The 20989-nt window shown below is 38.4% G+C and overlaps 1 protein-coding gene and 1 long non-coding RNA gene across 3 annotated transcripts; one reads left to right on the top strand and one right to left on the bottom strand.

Moving 5' to 3' along the window:
* Positions 1–22: 22 nt before the first annotated feature.
* On the bottom strand, positions 23–18423 carry LOC110048268 (uncharacterized). Of its 2 annotated transcripts, XM_089271954.1 has the most exons (18): positions 18253–18423; positions 17725–17769; positions 13785–14134; positions 12953–13117; positions 12462–12575; positions 12022–12144; positions 11673–11769; positions 9240–9458; positions 8057–8433; positions 7733–7900; positions 7037–7144; positions 6747–6863; positions 6375–6465; positions 5591–5971; positions 4061–4186; positions 3485–3607; positions 2489–2845; positions 23–2237 (listed from the first exon to the last, which is right to left on the bottom strand). In XM_089271954.1, the coding sequence occupies exons 1-18, from the start codon at positions 18308–18310 to the stop codon at positions 1591–1593; spliced, it is 3666 nt and encodes a 1221-aa protein (XP_089128080.1). In that variant the 5' UTR covers positions 18311–18423; the 3' UTR covers positions 23–1590. The 2 variants fall into 2 exon arrangements, with proteins under 2 accessions (XP_089128080.1, XP_089128079.1); XM_089271953.1 differs by lacking the exon at positions 18253–18423 and having other exon boundaries at positions 17725–17764.
* Positions 18424–18550: 127 nt separating this feature from the next.
* Positions 18551–19075, top strand: LOC149104232 (uncharacterized). Its single transcript, XR_016201661.1, has 2 exons — positions 18551–18890; positions 18934–19075. It is a non-coding gene; the product is annotated as an uncharacterized LOC149104232 (long non-coding RNA).
* The last annotated feature ends 1914 nt before the right edge of the window (positions 19076–20989 follow it).

Raw genomic sequence — 20989 nt, 5'->3', positions numbered from 1 at the left:
ATGAGCCAGGGGCAAGAAACTATTAAGTACACCAACAGCTTTATTTATTACTTTTTCGATAGAAACAGTTACTAAGTAACTATTTTTTACAGCGGTTTTTCCCACGTTTATTGTATTATACTGAGGATATTAAGTATGCAAACCACGGAATGACAACGGCAACGACAACGAGCAAATGACTTTAACGTGTGTTACATTCTTGGAGGTTCTCTGCAAAATTATAGTCGGTGAAACCATGTACCATACCTGTGAGGGGTTTACCGAACTCTGGAACAGCAACTACAAACTTAACGTTGCTTTACATATTCAGCTAAGGGCAGTCTAAGTCAGACTGAACATGTCTCAGGAAATTCGGGGGATTCGGTAGCAGAATTGCACTTACAAGTAATCGATGTCGTCCTCGTCGTTGCCATAGTGGTTGCTTGAAAACTTGTTATTTCCGTTCTGTTTCTTTGACTAATATAACGAGAAGTCGATTCCTTTAAACAATAGTTTTCCTCTAATAGCCAGGGATAACCAAAACTGATTAACTGTGTGATGTAGGCTCTTGTAGCTCTAAACCTATTGAATGGCACGTATTGATTTCACTATAGCCATTTAGCGAAACTTAAAGCTAAGAATAAACAGTTACTAGATATGATTCAACTTACCGATGTCTGATCACACGAGCCAGGTTTCATACTTTTCGCCAACTGTTTACGACTCTAGTTGTTTGTTTAACTTTAAGCAATTAAAATAATATACGTTGCTAGATTAAGATGACAAAATATTTGACTGAATGTTGATTCAATTTAGCAGTAAGTTATTCTAAAGAGTGCCTCTGGCTATATATAGTTGTTTCTGAATCAATAACAGAAAAACAGGATTGAAGCCTAACTGTGCTTCAGAATTTGTGACCGCTCGGTGTAGATACATTGAGAGTCTCTCATAATGTTTTTCTAGGTTGGCAAATTCAAACACAAAAATGCTTACCCCTCTATCACGGATCAGCGCACCTTACAAGCCCCTATGACAAACTACCTAATTGCTTTACTGTATAATACTGAAGATAAACTTTGAGCATGCTATATAATTTTGACTGGCTCAGAAGCAAGGTGATCATCCCGAAATTGAAAACAGAAGGCAAAAAAGTAAAAAAACAAAACAAATAATAACAAGAAGAAGATCGACTCGTAAATATAAGCAATCTGTAGCATACTCTCACCGTACGGTTTTGTTTTCCCGATGCAATTTTCAGTTTTAGTGTTTGCTTACTTTGCCTCGCGCCCTTTACGTTCGCCATGAACGGGTATCCAGATTTGCTTTAAAAAAAAACCTTTAAAAATAGAAAACCCGCGGGAAAGTAGTCATTGTGGTAAATACACTGCTCGAGCATCTTTTTTGACATTCTTTCTCCGTTATCGGGAGTCATAGAAACTGAGGACCCGAGATAAACAATACATGTGAGAGGCTAGTGATTGTGATAAAACTGAAACAAAATGAATGTCCAACGGGAATATTAGCGCTTCTATTTATTAGTATTATTGGCCCCCGAAAAGAAAAACCCACAAAAATAATAGTCGAAAACGTTTTGATATCGTTCCAAGCCATCTAGATACTACAGACCACCCCTGCATCCTTCCAATGGCCACAGTTATGAATTCCCCATCCACGCTGTTTGCAGTTAAGTAGCGACGACTCTCCTCCTGCACAATTAACATCATCCATCCAGATGTGACCAGAGCCACAACCAAATGCTCCATAGTAAATAGCGGCGGCAGCACCGCTGTAGCCCAGTTGGCGACACACTACACGCGCATCTCTCATATCCCAGCCGTCATGACACACTGTTCCCCAGTGCCCACGGACGTACACTTCAACACGGCCAAAGTGAAGACCTCCGTCCGCCAGACGAACGAGAGATGATCCATAGGAGCACCTCACACCGGCATCTCGGCTGTGAGTGCAGTCATGGTTGCCCCATCCACGGTGTCTGCAATCATGCATGTGGGCCTCACTCCCTGAGCATGCCACGTCATCCATCCATATTGGACCAGTTCCTTGACCATAAGTGGCACCTCTGTATGCTCCTATAGCGTGATTGAAACCAAGTTGCTTGCAGAACACGTCAGCATCGTTTCTATCCCAGGCGTCATCGCAGATTGTGCCCCACTTCCCATTGTAGAATATTTCTGCTCTTCCCTGAGGTGATGGTATAGGGGAGTTGTTATTTATGCGGATCGATCCTCCTGTTATGACTAATTATTAGAAACAAAAAAAAAAAGTGAATATAAGCACACGTGGATTATCAAATGAAGTCCAGCAATGCTCACTAACACACTTGAACTTTAATTCGTGTTTCAAATCGTCATTGGGGATTTTTTTGTTCGCATGTACAATAATAGGTCATGATTGGTCACAAGTGAGGGTAATCCATCAGTTAGGGTAAAAGTAGTTTTCCCTTTGTACTGCACAGATTTGCCACCATTTAAAATGTAACGGTTCTTACCTCGGTAAATTGCGCGAAATCCCTTGTACTGTTTATTTTGGGCGGCATCGGTCGTAAACCTCACATAAAGGTTGTTCCCTGAACTGATGAGAGGAGGAGGTCGCTTGGATCCACTAAATCGTCCAATAACCGGAGAGGAGAGGGAAGTGCCATCATATACAGTTACGTAATCGTCATATAACTCGGTGTCAAAACGACGGAAGGTAAGTTCTACCCATGCATTTGAGCTTATATTCCACTGGCAATCCATGTTATTTTCGTACAATTCGCCAAGCTTATTGGACTGTATAATTCCATCTATTGTAGTTAGATTGATCGTCATATTTGGACAGGTGCTGCTAGAGTTCACCACCGGTGCTATTGAAATAATGAGAGACAACAACTTACTTTTTTAAATTCCTACTTTCAAAAGCAGTTGTGATAGTTTCACAGTCACGCACAAAAGAATTATCGATTGCATTATAGCATTTAGAATATTCGCGCAAAGAAAAAATATTAAGGGAAAGTACGCTGGAAGAAAACTAGATGTTTATATTTTTCCTTGAAATCTCATTTTTCCAGCCTTGCGAGGCACATATGATATATGATTATCATGTTAAAATCTCTAGAACAGTTCAGGTGGCACTTTGCATTGTGAACTAAAAACGTGTAATTATAACTAAATCTTAAACACAATCTTTGAAGCAGACATCCTTTCAATCTTTACAGAGGTCACAGCTAGGAGAGAAAACACAAAGAGCTCCAAGCTTGTTGAAGATGGTATATTTCCCTTGGCCAATTCCACGGCTAATGGAATTGGCCTAAACCCAGCTCTTTTTTTCGTTTGGAAATAAGTTTCCTTGAATCAACAGTTATGTCAGATTCCCCATCCTTTGGTTATTTTTATTGTTAAAGTTTTTATTTGGCGCCAATAGAGGAGAGAAAAACATCATTCGGAGAACAGGAATAGCGATACTATTATTTCACTATTTTACCACGACTATTTTGAGCACTCACCACCACAATATTTTCCGTCGCCTCCGTAGCCTGTGTTACATCTGCAATCGTAGTAGCCAGGAATATTCACACACTTGGCTAATTTGTGGCACGAATATAGCCCCAACTTGCACTCGTCTATATCTGTTTAGGTAAAGAATTAAACAGTTCCTTAATTTGCTACAAAACGTGTGCTACAAATCACAAAGGAAACTCCGTGATTATATTGATAAAGAATCCTAACAAGTCCACATGATGTCAATTCATTACTGAGGAGATGGCAAAGAAATTAACATCAGTCTTAACCGGGTTTTGAAACATTTCTGTTCCTACGAAGAGTGTCAAGTTCTTCGGAATTATTTGAGCAACCATTCAATTCCTAATTGGGAGAAAGAGATCAGTTGTGATAGTTCATGTTGGTAACTTTGATAAATGTGACTCGACACTGCTTATTACACAAATTCCTAACTTTACTTCAACTACTTGACTGTTCCTTAAAAAGCACTTTCTCATAAGAACAAAATATACAATTACAACTAATTATGAAATTAGAGGTTATTATGAGAGGGCACATATAGAACGGAAACCTGTACAAACCCGAGCAGTTGCCAGCTGCATTACGCCGATATCCACTATTACACCGACATGTGTAAGAACCATCATTGTTCACACAAGAGGAGCCTTGTGGACAGTTGTAGCCGAAGTGTTTGCATTCATCGTAATCTGTAGTGAAAAGAAAAAAGTACTAATTTACTTTTATATATTGGAGACGAAAAAAAGTTATCATTTTGTGGTGTTAAAAGTCGTCACTAGAGTAACCAAAAAGCGGCCATGTTGAACAAGTCCATTTGTGATAGGAAGTTGTTCAGTCTGCAAGTTTCGCACGACATTCGTTAATTGGGTACAGAGCAATCATTGCTTCCAACTTATTATCCCCTCTGAAGGATTCGATTAAACACACGCAAATGTAAAAGAACAGCTAATCTAACATCGCGTTTGAATAAAAGCTTCAAAATGCAGATGGTCTTAGTGTAATCGTACCACGAGTCAAAACTACAATAGGTGACAAAAGTGTTGAGACACTGGCAGTAAAATTCGATTTTCGATTTCCCTCCCCCCTCCCTCCCCCCCCCCCCCCCCAAACAATGTTGATTTTCCTATTTTTTAGACTGTACAGACCACAGCGCCTACACAACATTGAATTAGGGGGCCGGGCGTATCAGAGAATTAAAGCTGGATGCAAATAAAATAGAGTAAGTGCTTTAATTTCGAAAAGCATCATTTTCTAAAAGCGTCTCGGCTACTTTTATCGCCCATTGTAGTTCGCCTCAATTTTTTTTTCTTTTTTCGCTTTTTTAATGATATAGTTTGACTATAATTGTTCTTGTAAAAAAACAGCCAGTTAGGCCTGACACTAAAAAGTTTTCCACTGCAGACGCGATCGCGAAGCTAAGATTTCATTTTGCATTTTCAAACAATATACTCTAATATAAGCTTAAAACTACCGGTAATTCCTCGCTGAGCCTCGCCATCTATTAATTTTGCGATAGCGTTCTCCACAAAACCCGTACACAAGAGAAAAATGCGTTGTCTATGATTATTTTGATGAAATAAATAAGTGTTTAACAGAAAAACAATGTCCTCCACCAATTTGACCACAGGACATGGGTTGGAATCTACGTGATTATCTCTTGTATGGGTGCCCTGTGGATGCAACAAGACAGCACTCGAGTCCCGCTAAATGCTAACATTTTCACGGCTCTTCCTTGGGATGGAACCTCTGCATCAGTTGTGTGTAATTAATAGATGCCGAGGGATGTTTTATTCTTTGAAAAGCAGCAGCGAATCAAAGCAGAAATTAACTCTCGTAATCAGCAGTGAAAAAAGAGTCAAACCTTGTGCTGTTCTTGTACTTCTGTTTCATCATTTTTTCATAACAATAAAATCCGAAAGACCAAAAATAACTTGACCTGTGACTCAACTTGGCCCATGCTACGATACAACTCAACTGGTCGATACCTTGCTGCAGCATCATTACACATCCACTCTAACCCTCTCTACATCATTTAGTCTAAGGTTAAACTATTCGATCAAACTAAGAAAACAAGGAAAGCGTTTTAAACTTACCTTTCTTGCAAGTAAATCTGTGGCAGTCTGTGCAGTTGACATCATTCCATTCATAGTCGTGATCTTTAAGAAAACCCAGAGTATGCACGCAATCCTGATTGGCAAAGTTGTTTGGTTGGAATTTTGCCCAGTGATGGAAGTCAGTAGATGTTCCATCGGTCCACACAAACTTTCCTTCTGTGTTGATATCAGACAGGCCCAACCAAGACTTTTCTCCTCCGTGCAAACTTTGAACGAACACATTTTCTTCTTGGCTGTGGATACTGGGAAGATTAGCTCCTTGTATAGAGCATGCTCCCTGACTGAGGCTCCATGAACTGCAGGGAGCAACTTTTTTGTAACAGTATCCTCTGAAGTAGAACCAGTCTTTCTCGCAAATGTCTGTTCAAGAAATAAAAAAACGTATCATTGATTCGTTTCACCCATTTACTGATATATTGAACATCATTTTTTTAATCAACTCCTGTAATGCCACATGCCCTAAATCCTTTGAAATAGCCCCATTCCTTTTGGAAAAAAAAATTGTCTCTAAAAAGCTGTAAACTCTTTCATTCACCTGTTTGTTAGTTCGTTCGCATATATTTAATTCATTCATTGAGTTGTTGCGTCGCTATATATTTCGCATTTTGAAAATCTGGATTTGTTTGCTTTTTTTCAGTTGCTGTTTTAAAACATCAATCCATGTGGAACTCGTCTGTTTCGCATTTTTTCATGTAACTGTAATAAAATCAATTTAAACAGCTACAGGTGCATATTCCCAAAGGAGAAAGAAATGGGTGCTTACCTGATAGCACTGCATATGACACTGTGATGGGATCGAAGCGTTTAACAAAGAGTTCTTTGGCACAAATTCGAAATCCGTATTCGGTGATAAACTTGAAGAAAGAGAAAAGAAACAATAAGGATTCTGGTATACAAGCTGTAATAAACGGTTACTCCCTTAGAAATGTAACGCCTTCGTCTACTGAGTAATCTGACAGAATGGAGAGGCCTGCTATATCCAAAGCACTGTGGTGTAGTTAACAATCATTTAAGTCAAAATTGTTTAGCGACACTACCTTGACGAAATATTACACTTGTTACTGTATTTATTCATACTCTTGGAAATATCTAATATTTTATTTTTTGTTAAGGTAGATTGAGTTCTTTTTTGTACCTCAATCCAGCTTACGATTCCGTTACACTCTGCGCCTGAGTTTGCACCACTGCTGGAATGTTTAGCTGTTATCACCAGTGTTGGGGGCTTGGGGTATGTCCAAGCAAACTTCACATCCTGTTTATCATTAAAAAGAAACACGTGCTTGTCTTCAGCTGATGTCATAGCACCTAGAAAATCTTTAACATATGACGTTTTGTTGCTTACTTCATTCTTAATGAAAGCCGCCAGCCTCGCCAATAACAGCTTAATCTCCCCAACTCACTGTCTGCACAATATATGATGCCTACCTTACAAAAGGCGTAGTTATACTTCTCTGAAGGCAAAACGTTAGGAAACTCGACATCATGGTGCTCTTTAAACAATGGTCTATGAAGCTTTTCAAAGGCCAGCCAGTTCTGCAACAATAAAAGGTGCAATATAATAAAAATAGCGTTGCCATATGTGGAAGAAATATTAAATGATGTTTTTATAGTACCGTTTCTTGATCAGTGTTAGTGCTAAGTTAGCAGCAACAATATAATTTGCATACGACTACCACATGGTGTAACAGCTCGCATATTTTAAAAAGAAATACAGATGATTGTCTTGTCATCGTCTAATATTCAGTAACCGAGAAAAGTGACTAAGAAATAGAACTCTAGGTAATTACATTCTTCTTACATTTTAAAAATTCGCTGACGGTCTGAATGGCTAGATGAGTCATTGGCTGACGGACTAACTAACTGACTAGCTGTCTGACCGACTGACTGTCTGTCTGACTCACTGACTAGCTGACTGACTGACTGAGTGACTGTCTTTCTTTCTGACTGACTGACCGACTGACGTACTCGCTAACTGACTGACTGACTGATAGACCAGACTAGACCAAGTTGTAGCCTTATGCTCCCCTCACAGGAGCGAAGAGGATAAGTGAGTGAGTGTGAGACTAAGTTAAGGTATTAGATTAGATGACGATGCGTTACGTTAAATTTAATAATACACACCACTGAGATGTCGTCATGAACTCCAGCAAAGTTTTGTAGTTCCCGAAGACAGATCTTAAAGGAACTCGCTGAGACATCTTCGAGCCACACACTGGCAGCATCGTGCATTAGACTAGACCGGTAGTGTTCAGCGGTCGCAAATACCGTCGGTGACTTGGAAAACTTCCCCTAAGAAAAAGGAAACAAAACAAAATAAGAATACTAGTTTTATAGTGACATGCAATCTGGCTTGTTCGACGGGGAAATCACTTAAGATTAGGAAATGCTACGTTTAAATGATTGCAATATATTTCAGTAAGGTAACAACCAAAACAGATCAGTTACCTTTGGAAAGGTGACTGTTTCACAACTAGTCCCAGTCCACCATCTAGAAAACGTTTCTTCCCCTGCTATTCCTCCAGGAGGTGCACCTTGGTAGGCGACCCAGTCAATTGTGGCAAAGCTATCTGTTGGATAGTCATTCCTGCCAGCTCGAGTAACACAGGCTGTAAACTGAGTGCTGTTAACACTTTCAACCCAAGGTGTGGTGGCCTCGTGCACGAAACTCGCATCAGAGTAATTAAAATGATTCACAGATAGCTGCACATAGATCATCTTCAGAGGATAAAAAATTAACGGTTCAAATTTGATAACTTCACACTGATCTTGTGCCCAGGAGGGAGTGTTTTTGAATTCGTGCCTTCCTCTCTGAACTGGAAAACCTACGAGGGAAAAAAAAACAGCAACAGAAAGTAACTACTTCTTCGTGTACATTTAATTTATAATTCGCGTCCGTCTTTTTCACCGGTCAGCTCTTCTATCTTTAGGGCTGGTTTTCATTGTCGTGCCATCAAAAATAAAACTAGCAACCATTAACTAAATTAAGTCAAGAATCTGATATATGATATTTGATTGATATATAAACAACCTCGCAGGATTTAGGTCTGTGTGGTTTTTCATTCGCATGTTATTCGGAGAAGTGTTTCACCCAAATTTATGTCGGTGCCTAACCAGATGGACACCAAAATGGCGGCCGTAAAGTAACAAAAACATCTGTCATTGAATTTTGCTGTTGAAACGAAGTTTTTACTCTTAAGTTCTGGCACATTGAAATTAATACTTCTTCTCCTGCAAGAACTGTTCGAACTGTTCAGTTAACAGAAACTTTAGCAATAACTGATCTTTCAGATTGACCTAGGTGACAGTCTTCTCCAGCCGCCACGCAACACAAAAGCTTGGAAATTCAAACGTGCTCTATTAGAAAACGAACGACCCTGTCAAGCTAACGCGTTTTGAAATGCTAAGTTCTTAGAGGGTCTTATATCTGATGAAACTGAACCCTCAGAAGATAATTTTGGAATGTGACTACGTCACATGAAAACCGACAGTTCTTCCCACTGTCTGACTTTAATTTGTATGAAAAAATAGCTCATGTAGACATCGTTTCACAATTCTTATACTATAAAATTGTTGCAAAAATTGTCCATGGACTAGATGAGCTACTGCAGGAGAGGACAGTTCCCATTACCTGTGCAGCTCCCAGGATGGTACTTCGTGTAGTTTGCACGTCGTGTACATATGTCTTTCTGTAGCAAGCAGAGGTTGCCAAAAGTGCGACCGTTGGAGGCACAGACCTGTTCTTCGTATGACGGGCAATGTTCTTCACAAATGCATTTAAATTGGGTAGGAGTATACGCTTTGCAGTAACTGTGATATGTGCAGATAATATCTCTGCAAGGATCAAGGTCTAAAAATAGTAAATAAAATGGTTAGCTAATGGGATTACGGTTTGATGGATTACGGAAGGATTGGCTAAAAGCAGGAGCCATAATCGGGGACGGAGACCGTAAGTCTTATGATCCGCGCGCACCTATGATATGGGACAATTTTTCTATTTTTGGAACAAATTGCGCCAACATGACGACATATATCCGCGCGGATCCACGTACATGTCGGGGGTTCTCGCGAGGATGTTGTCACGTTCCGTGATGAAATGGTGAGAGTTGCGAGATTCTCTTGCAGATTTTTCGCAGCGACGGCAGGGAATAAGGCAATGAATAAGATCCAGGGCTCTTACATGTAGGTTTATGTTCTGAGCTGATGGAAAAGGTGAGTTTTTCAGGGTTGAAAACAAGACTTCAATTTCGCGCTGTGAATGAATAATATCTGCTCGCGCTAGTTGAACGCGTAAGCGTTTGCGTTCGTTCTGTAAAGAAAAATTATGAAAGAAAACTCTTTACTCTGGTATCGAGCTAATTTGAGAGTTTCTCAAACAATGCTTAATCTTAACCAGAACCTGTTTTTGATAGTTTCTTATTGTTTCTGTTTGTTTGGCGAGTTTGCAAAAGTTTTTGAGTAGCTCATTTGCATAGTGCAGCGCGTGCACTTTCAAGTCCGAGTCGGTGTTTTCAATTGTCAACAAATCTTGACAAAGATTTCTTTCGTTGTCTTTTGTGCTGAGATGCTGCAACAATTTTTACCAACGCCGAAAGGCTACTAACATCATGTGTGTTTCTTTAACACAGTGAAAGTTTACACTGCAAAAATAAAATAGACAAGGAGTTTTGATAACTAAACCAACAAAATCGAAATCGTTGTTCGAATTGATTACAGAAATCGTCATCGTAACTTATTTACTGATTTTACTTATGATTATTTCTGCTGTATTCACATATTTTCAGCTAGGCTTTTAATACGTTCTCAAACATTTATCAAGCTTAAACATATTTAAAAACTTCGCTCGATGTAAGTTGCCATACGAAAGTGCGGGAGTTCAATTTGTCATGTTTTACTGACTGTACAAAACACACATCGGCGGGCGCTCTTATTCATCGACAACAGACAATTTGTTGGATTTTTACACAACCAAAACTGAGCAGCGTCTACAGACATAAACTTATTGTCACTTATTGGGCCTTGATAAAACATTAAGCGTTACTTACAATTCAGGCGAAACTCAAACTTGCAATTATTTTTTTTACTTTTCGGTCGCGATCGGCTGTCGAAATCCTCCCAAGCGTGTGGCAATAGGAGGGACACTTTGAAGTCCAGAAACGCTGCTATATCCAACTATATCCAACAGGTTTTTTGTTGTGTTATGGAAAAGTTGTTAATGTTCAACATGTGTGAAATTTCAGTAGAGTGGAGTAATGTGGAGCTCTTGTAAAAGAAGCAGCGGAACATAACTTGGTCAGTGATATAAAGCGGGATATAACTAAATTCGACACTATCTTACTTCACTCAAGCTGGAGCAGCTTACGACGAAAATACTGAAGTGAAAATTCCAACAGACATGAACGTATTGAGTTGTGGGCCAAAAGTATCAAATTATTTCGGGCATTTTGGACGCCATTTTCCCGCACTACATCCGCAAAAATCCTCGCAGCGTTTACGCGCGTGTACCGCACATGATGACGCAATTTGTTCTAAAAATAGAAAAATTGTCCCATATCATGGGGACAGCCCCAATACTAGAAATAGCGCGCGCTTACGGTCTCCGTCCCCGATTATGGCTCCTGCTAAAAGAAATAGGTATACAGATGAATGGATGCACAATTTATTTTGCTTCTGTCGCTTTGTTGCTTTTTTTTTAACTTTTTCAAGACGCTATAGACCTATTGGATGAAGGCAGAAGAGACCGGCATGTGTTTTCAGTCTTGTTGCCAGGTAAGAGATGTTAATTAAGGAAAAACCTAAACTGATCAATGTTGCCTTGTAGAAACATTCTGTATACTACAAAAGAATGCTCAATAGATTAAGCGAGAGATGGACAAAACTAATGTTTGGTTTCCTGACGTACGTGAAGAGATTAGTTAAGAGATTAGTTAATACAGAGTGGTAATGCGGGAACAGCTCTCTGCATTCTGCCCATTAACATTAGTTCGTTTAGGATGATCGTCTGGACGAGGGTAGTTCTGAAAAGAATATGTTCTACAAAGAAGGAAACTGGTTCCATAGTTACCTCCAATAACCAGATAGTTCACAATTACATCGTTTCTCTGGCCATTGTATCCCACGCTGTCCTTGATGCAAACTCGGCTGTGAGTTTTGTTCACTTCCTACAAAGGGATGAAAGATTGATAAGACCTGCAATAGATATGTCATAATAGTCCCCCGACAAATATCGACGTTAATGGGAAAACGTGAAAAATGCGATTTTAAATTTCAATCAACCTTCAAGGGTCAAACCAAACACCGACCTTACGCAAAAATAGAATTTTTTAATGGGCTTTTTTTTTAGGTACTGTTTAATGTGTTAAAATTGTTTAAGGATTTCTTTAAGTTTGTAACGACCTATAAAGAGACTGTACCTCGAGCCAGGTTGCCAAAGGACCTTTGTAAGGGTAAGGTATGTTGGCACTGTTGCTGTCTCCATTGAGGACTGTTGTGAGTATCACGGGAGGCTTAAAAAATGGCTCTTTAAACTTGATAGTCTACAAAAGAAGTTGAAATTTAATATCAAAATGTGCTCTGATTCTGTTATTATAATATGCAGTACATACAGGTGCCGTCAGCTGTTTTAATATCACAGGAAATAATCTGGTGCACGCTAAAGAACTGTTTTGACAAAAACCAACTAAACTACAAACTCACAAAACGAAAACTAAAAACACGTGAGATCCCCTCGGGAAAATGACACGTGATGTGACGTCACTCAAACCAGAAACGAAACGGTAGCCACAGCACGGTTTTGTCATATTCCACTCTGATGTCCAACAGTTAATGATGTTAAACAAACTCGTGTACATACCATGCACAGAGCATAATTATTTCCTGCAGCTGGTACCTCGCTCTTGGGAAATACAAGCTTATGTGATTCTTTAGCTTTCCACGAGGATGAATAGTTCGCGTACGCCAACCAGTTCTAAATAACGAAATGAAGAAAAAGAATTAAGTAGCATTATATCAAGTAATAATTAACTTTAAAATTATTGCTCGTGATTAGATGCAAAATGGAATTTAATTGGTGTTAAAGCGGATGTTTGTTGTTATTGATGAAGGGGAAGGTGGATACTATCCACCTTCCCCTTCATCAATAATTTAGAGTCTAAGGTTGATAATTCAGAAGATGTCTCTAATCTCCCTCTCCTTTGTGTAAATCTTGGAATCGATAAATCAATCAATCAGTTATTTAGAAACGTAACGTCTTTGAGCTAACAGCTCGATCAAAATACTTATGTGAAAAATCAATTTCATGAATGAATGAAAATCATTTTCATGAATATTCACCACACAACTTACCACTACAATTTTGTTGTGCCCGCCATCTAATGCCCTTGACTCACGCAAGCAAACCTCGAAATGACTTATGGTAACATTTTCCATCCAAACATGCATGGCGTCCTGCTTTTGCTTTTTGGTTCCATGTTGGACAGTGACCTGAACTGTAGGAATCGCTGAAAAGGCCTGTCAAATATTAAACAGTATTGTGAAAAATGTCATCATCTGGATGTATAATAACAACATGAAAAAGCATTCAACTGCGCTTGTTTGAATTAACCCTTGCTCTCCAGGAAACAACTCGCTAATCTACAAAGTAAGTAGTCACGTTAGGAAATGGAAATTAATTGTCATAACTACTTATATTTAGAAAACAGTCCTAAGAAAATACGCTCGCTGATTCGTTAACAAGCGCACACTGCTACGCTACTCACTATCTATCACAGCATATAGAGTGAGTAGCGTGGCCAATCAGAGCACGGCATTCGTGATAGAAAGCTAGTAGATTTTATACTAAAACTCGATTGAAACACGGTACATGTTTTCTATTTCTGAAATAATTTAGGCGAACTGTTATTGACAAGATAGTAACAAGTTGTAGCTTAGGAAACTGCTGTCCCAGTTTGAGATGACCGTGTTAAGCATGTCATCGATGCCTAAGAAATATCCTGACAGCTTTCAAGATCAAAAACGCGTTGAAGTAGCAACGAAGAATATTTCATTTCACTCAAACTAATGTAACCTGTACAAATTTGGTAACGCTTGAAAATGTAATATAATCAGGCGAAAACAACTCGCTTCTTTACTTTGTCCTATGTGTTATACGAAGCTGCCAATTTTTTTTTAATCTTACCTTAGGAAATTTCACTTTTTTGCATTGCGTTCCAGTGGTAAATAAGCTAAAACTAGCCGATCCATCGTAAACTCCTGATTGGGAACCTTGGAAAGCAAACCAATCGATGCTGGTGTTACCTCCGTTACCTTGGCCACCGAGCACTAAACAGGCCTTGAAACCGCTTGTTGTCACGCCTTCCACCCAAATAAAAGACGTATCGTGGACTTTCAACGGAATTTCTCCGTGATTGGCTGAGATGTACACTCGCACAGGCGATCCTTTGGTAAAACGCTTGCTGAAGGACACATCTTCGCAATAGAGGCCATTGTTTCCCTTTTGTGGAACATGAACTTTACCCCATTGAGCTCCTGAGAAGGCAGTTGAAATAAATGGGATTTAACCACTAAAGCAAACAGGAAATCGTTTAAAAAATTGTTTGTTTTTTTTTTCAAATAAAGTTGATGATGAAGATAATGATGATGATCGTATTACTTCAAGAGTGTTACAATATTGCTTTATAATCCGCTCAAAAATAATTCCCATAGAATGGTTAACCTGTAAGTCGCCATCCAGGCTTTTAGGAAAAACCTCTGAGCAGCATGTGAAATTCGATAAAAATCTGGATTATCTGAAACTCACTCGAAACATAGAAGAACATGCATTATCAAAGTCGCAGCTTTCTGTTTTAGTTAATTCTTTTGATTGAGGCAGAGTTGTGATCTGAGGAAAGCATAAGGGGGTTTTATTTCTCTAAGCAAGAGCCATGCAGTGCACTTTGTAAGGAACAGTTAGTTGAAGTCACTTAAAAAGCCAGGGAATTGTGTAAAATAAACAGTATCAAGTCATATTTATCAAAAATACTAGCAAGCACTACCCCAACTGATCACCTTATCCCGATTAGGATTTGAATGGTTGGAATTTAATGAAAGAAGTGTGTTTTGTTGGGCCCTCATCTGACCACAAAATTACCGTCAATGCGTTCTACGCGTAAACCAGTAAGAATATATTGTATACCCAATTTTTTAAGGAGATTTCAAGTAAGTTTTTAGAAGATGCCAAGGTGCATATCTTAGTTGGTTTGAGGCCGAGTATGCGTATATTTTCACAGTATGAGGAGACCTGCAAATCCCACATGTATGTTTTTGAAACTGTAGTTTCAGTATTTTTAAAATCTTCTGTTTGGTTTGCTGTTTGGGTTCCAGAATTTTCCTTAGTAGCAGTATCCTTCCGTAGTTCTAATCAGTACTCAACTGAGCAACTTCCAAATTATTAACACTCTGACAATTTCCACATCGTTTAGACCTGTTCGTTTTCTTAGCCATTTACACTTACACAATTCTCACTCTATTAAATTCGTTTTTATCACAGCATTTAGAGATTGCAGTTTCACAGTAGTTTTTATATCTTCAGAATTCTCACGACATTTTTACTTTCGCGTACACTTTCACATTATTTCGCACAATTTTAACAGTATCAACTCGCCCAATTTCCACTGAATTAGATTCACCCAATTTTCCCAGTTTTCAGTTAGTATAGAATTTTGTTTCGCAATATTCAGCTTCGAGCAATTTCCACAATATTTAAGCTCACACAGCTTCACAGTATTCAGAATGTTATAATTTTCACACCATTTAGACTTCTGCAGTGTTAAGAACTGCGCAACTTTCAGTACATTTAGACTCCAAAATTTCCATAGCCTTTATATCCGAATAATTTCCACAATATTGACGCTCCCCTTGTTTGCGCTGCGTTTAGTCTTAAGTAATTTACTCGGGACTCGGGCGATTTCAACAATTATTTTAACTTGGTCAATTTTTTTTAGAAATTTGGATTCGTGCAAGATTCTCAGAATTTGGATTCGAGTAACTGAACGTTAACAGTTCTTAGACCCATAAAAATCATGGTGTTTGGACACGCTATAATTTCACACATGTACATGTAGCATATTGATTTGAGAATTTTCCGCAGTAACTCGAGCCACACAGTTTTAAGTTTGACTCGCGCAATGTACACAACATTGAGACTTAAGCAATTCCCAAAGTATTAAGACTAACTCAGTCTATTTTCTGGAACATTTCCATTGTATTAACTCTGACACATTATTCACAGTATTTTCTCATTTTCCACGATATTTTCACGGTTGAGACTCCAGTAATGTAGACAGAATTTAGACTCGCGAAATTTGCGCAATGTTTAGACGTCGGTCCACAACAAGATTTCCTAAGTTTTAAGTCTCGCAATTTTTTTTACACTTTTAGGTCCAGTAATTTTCATTATGTTTACACTCATACAATTTTTTACAGTATTTACAGACCCAAAACCGTTTAGACTAACGAAATTTTTGTTGTTAAGGGCTCAAGCAACTTTTTGGACTCCTGTAGTATGCCTAATATTTATCATATCCTTTTTCCAGAATTTATGTTCGTGCAATTTGCTGACATGTGGTTGTTAAAAAAATTTCTTTGCACTCACATAATTTTCAGTAGTAAATAATTTTTTTTTTTAATTTGGCGTTGTTTAGTCTCAAGAATTTTCATTAGTATCGGCATTCACCCATTTCCGCAGTTTTTAGATAAGTAGAATTTTGTTTCACAGTATTCAGCCTTGAGCAGTTTCCACAGTATTTAAGCTCACACAGCTTCCACAGTATTCAGATGATTCATATAATTTCCATACCATTTAAACTACCAGAATGTTAACTACTCAACTTTCAATACATTTACACTCCTCGATTTCCTTTTTTTATATATATATATCCGCGCAATTTCCACATTTAGAATCCCTCGATTTTTGTTGCGCTTAGTCTGAAGCAATTTCAAAGTTATTCTTCACACAATTTTGTTTTGTTGAGATTCGTGCGATTTTCTGAGTGTTTTAATTTGCTCGATGCTTTTTAGAAATTTCGTGCAAGTTTCACAGAATTTGTGTTCGAGTAACTTTGACAGGTTTTAGACCTACAAAAAATGTTGATGTTTCGACGCGCTATAATTTCATACATGTAGCATATAGACTTGAGAAGTATCCGGCGCAGTAACTAGAGTACCACAATTTTAAGTTTGACTGTCGCAATCTGACACAACAGTAAGACTCATCCAATTGACAAAGGTCTTAAACTAACTCAATCTGTTTTTCGAAACATTTTCATGGTATTAATTCTTACACATTTCTCACAGTATTTTCACATTTCTCCACTATATTTTCACTGTTTAGACTCGAGTGATTTAAGCAGAATTTAGACTCGCGAAATTTCCGCAATGTTCAGACACAATTTCGTAAGTACTTTTACGTTCCTGCAATTTTTATTATGATTAAACTCATTACAGTATTTCGAGATCCGAAAACGTTAAGACGAACACAATTTCCAATGTTAAGGCTCGCGCAAATTAAGTATACAGCCTTGTGAAGCCTATCCGCAGTAACTAGAGCGAGACTGTCTGACTCGGCAAAGCTCACAACATTAAGACGCATGCAAATCTGTTTTTCGGAACATTTCCACGGTATTAACTCTAACACATTTCTCACAGTATTCCCTCATTTTCTTTGATATTTTCTCTGTTCAGAGTCGGATGATTTAAATAGTATTTAGACTCGCGAACTTTCCGCAATATTTATAGACGCCCACAATTTCATAAGTTTTTAGGCTCGCAATTTTTGTTTACATTTTTAGGCTCCCGTAATTTCCAATATGTTTACACTCACGCAATTTTTTAGTATTTTTAGACCGGAAAGCGTTTAGACAAAAGAAATTTTCAATGTTAAGGCTCGTGCAACTTTTTATACTTCTATAATTTGTCCAATATTTATCACACAACTTTTTTCCAGGATTTATGTTCGTGCAATCTTTCCACAGTCAGTTTTCTCAATTTCACAGTACTGTAGAACACCCACTTAGTCAATGTATACTAAAATGCTTTATTTCTATCTAATAATCGATTTGGACAATGGACTTTTCGCTTACCAGAGCCTTGCTCGTCGTTTTCCAGAATTTCACGCTCCTGTCTGACTGGAAAGAAACAACAAAGTTAGAGATTCAGGTCTGTAAAAAAAGTCGTCAATACGGCGCTAAATGCGTAGCGCGCAAAAGATCATTATATTTTCTCAGAATCAATACCAGTAATTTAAATTAGCAACCATAAATTCACATGATTCAAGAACAGAAACTATTGAGCCACTAAAGCCTTAGAAACAACTAATAAAAATGATACTCTGGTGCTTGAATCCACGTACAATAATTTGTTTTGAAGCAGTGTTTTGCCGCTGTTCTTTTCCCAGTATGGTGAGGATGTGAGACATTTTGAAATGTGTGGCCTCCAAAACTGCGTCGCCTCCAAAACGCCGCTTAAGTTATTAGATTGGTTAAAAAACTAATTTAACTGTTAGGGACAAAAATTTGTTTTTGCTGTTCTAACGGTGAAATTTTCATACAATGAACATCGATCTGGCAGTCTGAAATACGAACTAAGAAGTTCACTAACACTGCAGTTACCTGATATACCTGCAGCTAAAGAACCGAGGAAGACAAGAAGAAATATAACATTCCTCATCTTGGCCGCAATCAACAGACTAGGTAAATCGTCCGTGAGTTTTCCAAGTTCAATAAAGTGCTGCAGCTTGGCAAGTAGGGTGTTTAGGAACAAGGAACACTTCAGTAGTTTCCACTAATTTATGTGTCAAGCAGAACGAGTTAGAACGAGAAACGAAACCAGGAAGAATAGACGTGTACTGCTTATGAACAATTGATAACGAATTGAAAAGGATTCGTTTATTCTCTGGGTCAAGCTTTTTGTAACTTCGACTAAACCTTTCGGTCGATGGTTTCTCGGCTATAACGAAATACAGCGCCCCCACTTGATCAAGTCGTTATAGATTTCAAATCAGCGAAAATATTGGCCGCAATTACTGTTCATTCGCTGTTTTGTTTTGTTTTGTTTTGTTTTTCACACGCTTTTACCATGATCACAATTTTTGTTTTGACTACGAGAACAAAGGCTGTTTCTGCATGGGTTCTGAAAAAGAATAGAAACTGGCGCAGTGATTGACTAGATCAGCATTCAAGCATTTTTATAAGGCTAATTTGTTTTCGATCTCTCGCTCTCAGTACACATTGTAGTTTGAGTTTGAACTGTGTAGCGCAGTTTTCACAGAGGCCAAGTGTAGCAATGTAGAGGAAAATGATGAAACTATAGTTCCCTCTGCTTTATAAGAAATACTGTATTTTCTCCATTAAACACAGAAGGCGTTTATCTAAACCACTATTACACTGTATTAATGAAAACTTTAACGTAGACACCAAAAAGAAAAAAAGAAAACGGCACTGTCCGTGACTTCCCCTAGGCCAGAGCGGTCACCAAGAGCACACATTGTCCGAAACTCTGCCTTATTTCTGTTCCACTGGATGACAACTTTTTTACTCGGGTAAATGCCAGACCGAATAAACGCCCGACCAGTATGGTCAGTTGAGTTTTAATTAACACACCCCAGTATTTATTTGAGTTCCTGCTGATGTTCGTTTGAAGTTGGGCCTTTATTTGAACTCGACTTTCTGTATAACCGGCCAATTTCCATAGATCACTGAAATAAATCAAGAAGGACCCTGAGCATAAATGTGCTTATGCGTGTGATATCTAAAGATAGCACCTATCGACCCTATCGTCCGTTACACTTCAATGGATATATTAATCATAGCAGTGGCATAACGGAAGGGCTGAAAATCGCGATTAACATGCAAAAAATTTCTATACAATTTCCCTTTGGCTGCCTCCTTTTGTAATCTGCGATATAAAATAAAGATTGGTCTGCCCAACTCACGAAGCAGGAAAAATATTATTAATCGAATATAGTATACTCCTGGGTGCCTTTCTTGTCGCAGTAAATGAATGCAAACCAAACAAGGTTATTCATTGTGATGTCGAAATAGACCGGCACACAATTCAGTGAATATCAACAAGAAAACGCTGAGCTCTATCACACTTCTTGTCGTTCAGATTTTAAAATAGATTTCACACGTTTTATACTCCATTTTATGCCCGAAGTAACTCATTAACGACCAAATGAAGGCGTTTTAAACATACTTGTTCGTGTCAGCTATCGCCAGTACGATACGATACGATACTTTATTTAACGTGGATTTACGCCTGGCTAATCAGCTAGTTTACAGGTAACCCACGTTCCTAGTATATTCTAAAAACTAAATCTAAAAATGTACAATAATTGATCGTATAAAACTATAAACACAGAGAACTAGAAATCTAGAGGATCAAATCACAATAAATTCCGATGTCAGTCAAACTTAAGCGATCGAAATTTATTGTTCACTTCATTAGTACCTACTTTAGTCCTAATGTCATCTGTTAGCTCGGTCCATTCTTTGCGGTGTTAATTTTCGACAAAGAAAGGATATACAGTCATGTATAATTATAGTCCTCTGTGGCCTTATGCTCCACTCACGAAGGAGCGAAGAGGGTGATTATACAACGTATAATGACCCTCTATAGTAAAACAATCAACAGCGATACAGTTTCGAGTTGCGGAAGAAAAACCCAAACGGAAGGATACGTGTATAAAGTGATAACCAGTGTTCAGCGTGTCTATCTCGTTTCAGTACTAGCTGTAAGGTCTGTAAGCAACTCCGCTGGGCAACAACCGAATGATCCAGATACTGAACTGGTGTCAGCATTTCGTGCAAGCTATTTATTTAAAGTAGCTGAGAGCGGGAAGACAAGCAAATAATGAAAACAGCAAGGAACTGAAATGCCTTATCTTGATCATAATTAAAAGAAGATTTAATAAGCCATCGAAGATCACGAAAAAAGCGATGATCAACTCTGAACAGACACGTGGACACTGTCGATTACGAACGGCCGGCAATCGAAACTGGTGTGTCTATACAAGAGAAAAGAAAGCGGAAGCAAAACAACTCAATTTTCTTGTCAATATGGACAGTATAATGAAATCGAGCTCGAAACGATAAACTATAAACTGTATTTATGGTAAGGGTCCACCCGCGATGGAGGAGGTTGTGGTTGATTTTAAAATTCTTAACCGACTCGGGTAATAAGCATTTCTAGCACTGAATCGGGGTTACATTCGTCTCGGATGCGTCACCGAAATCAATTTACAGTGAAGGCCTGGGAGAAAGCCGTTCAAAGATGCTTCCAAGAGGGGGACAATGGGAAGTAAAAGTCCCCCATATCTCACTTTTCCCTTACCAGTGTTCCCCGCCC

This window comes from Orbicella faveolata, unplaced genomic scaffold (genome assembly GCF_042242905.1).
Source record: "Orbicella faveolata isolate gen_17 unplaced genomic scaffold, um_ofav_v1 contig_34, whole genome shotgun sequence".
Classification (NCBI taxonomy): domain Eukaryota; kingdom Metazoa; phylum Cnidaria; class Anthozoa; order Scleractinia; family Merulinidae; genus Orbicella; species Orbicella faveolata.
Note: the sequence above shows the minus strand (reverse complement) of the source record. Positions and strands in the feature narration are given on the sequence as shown.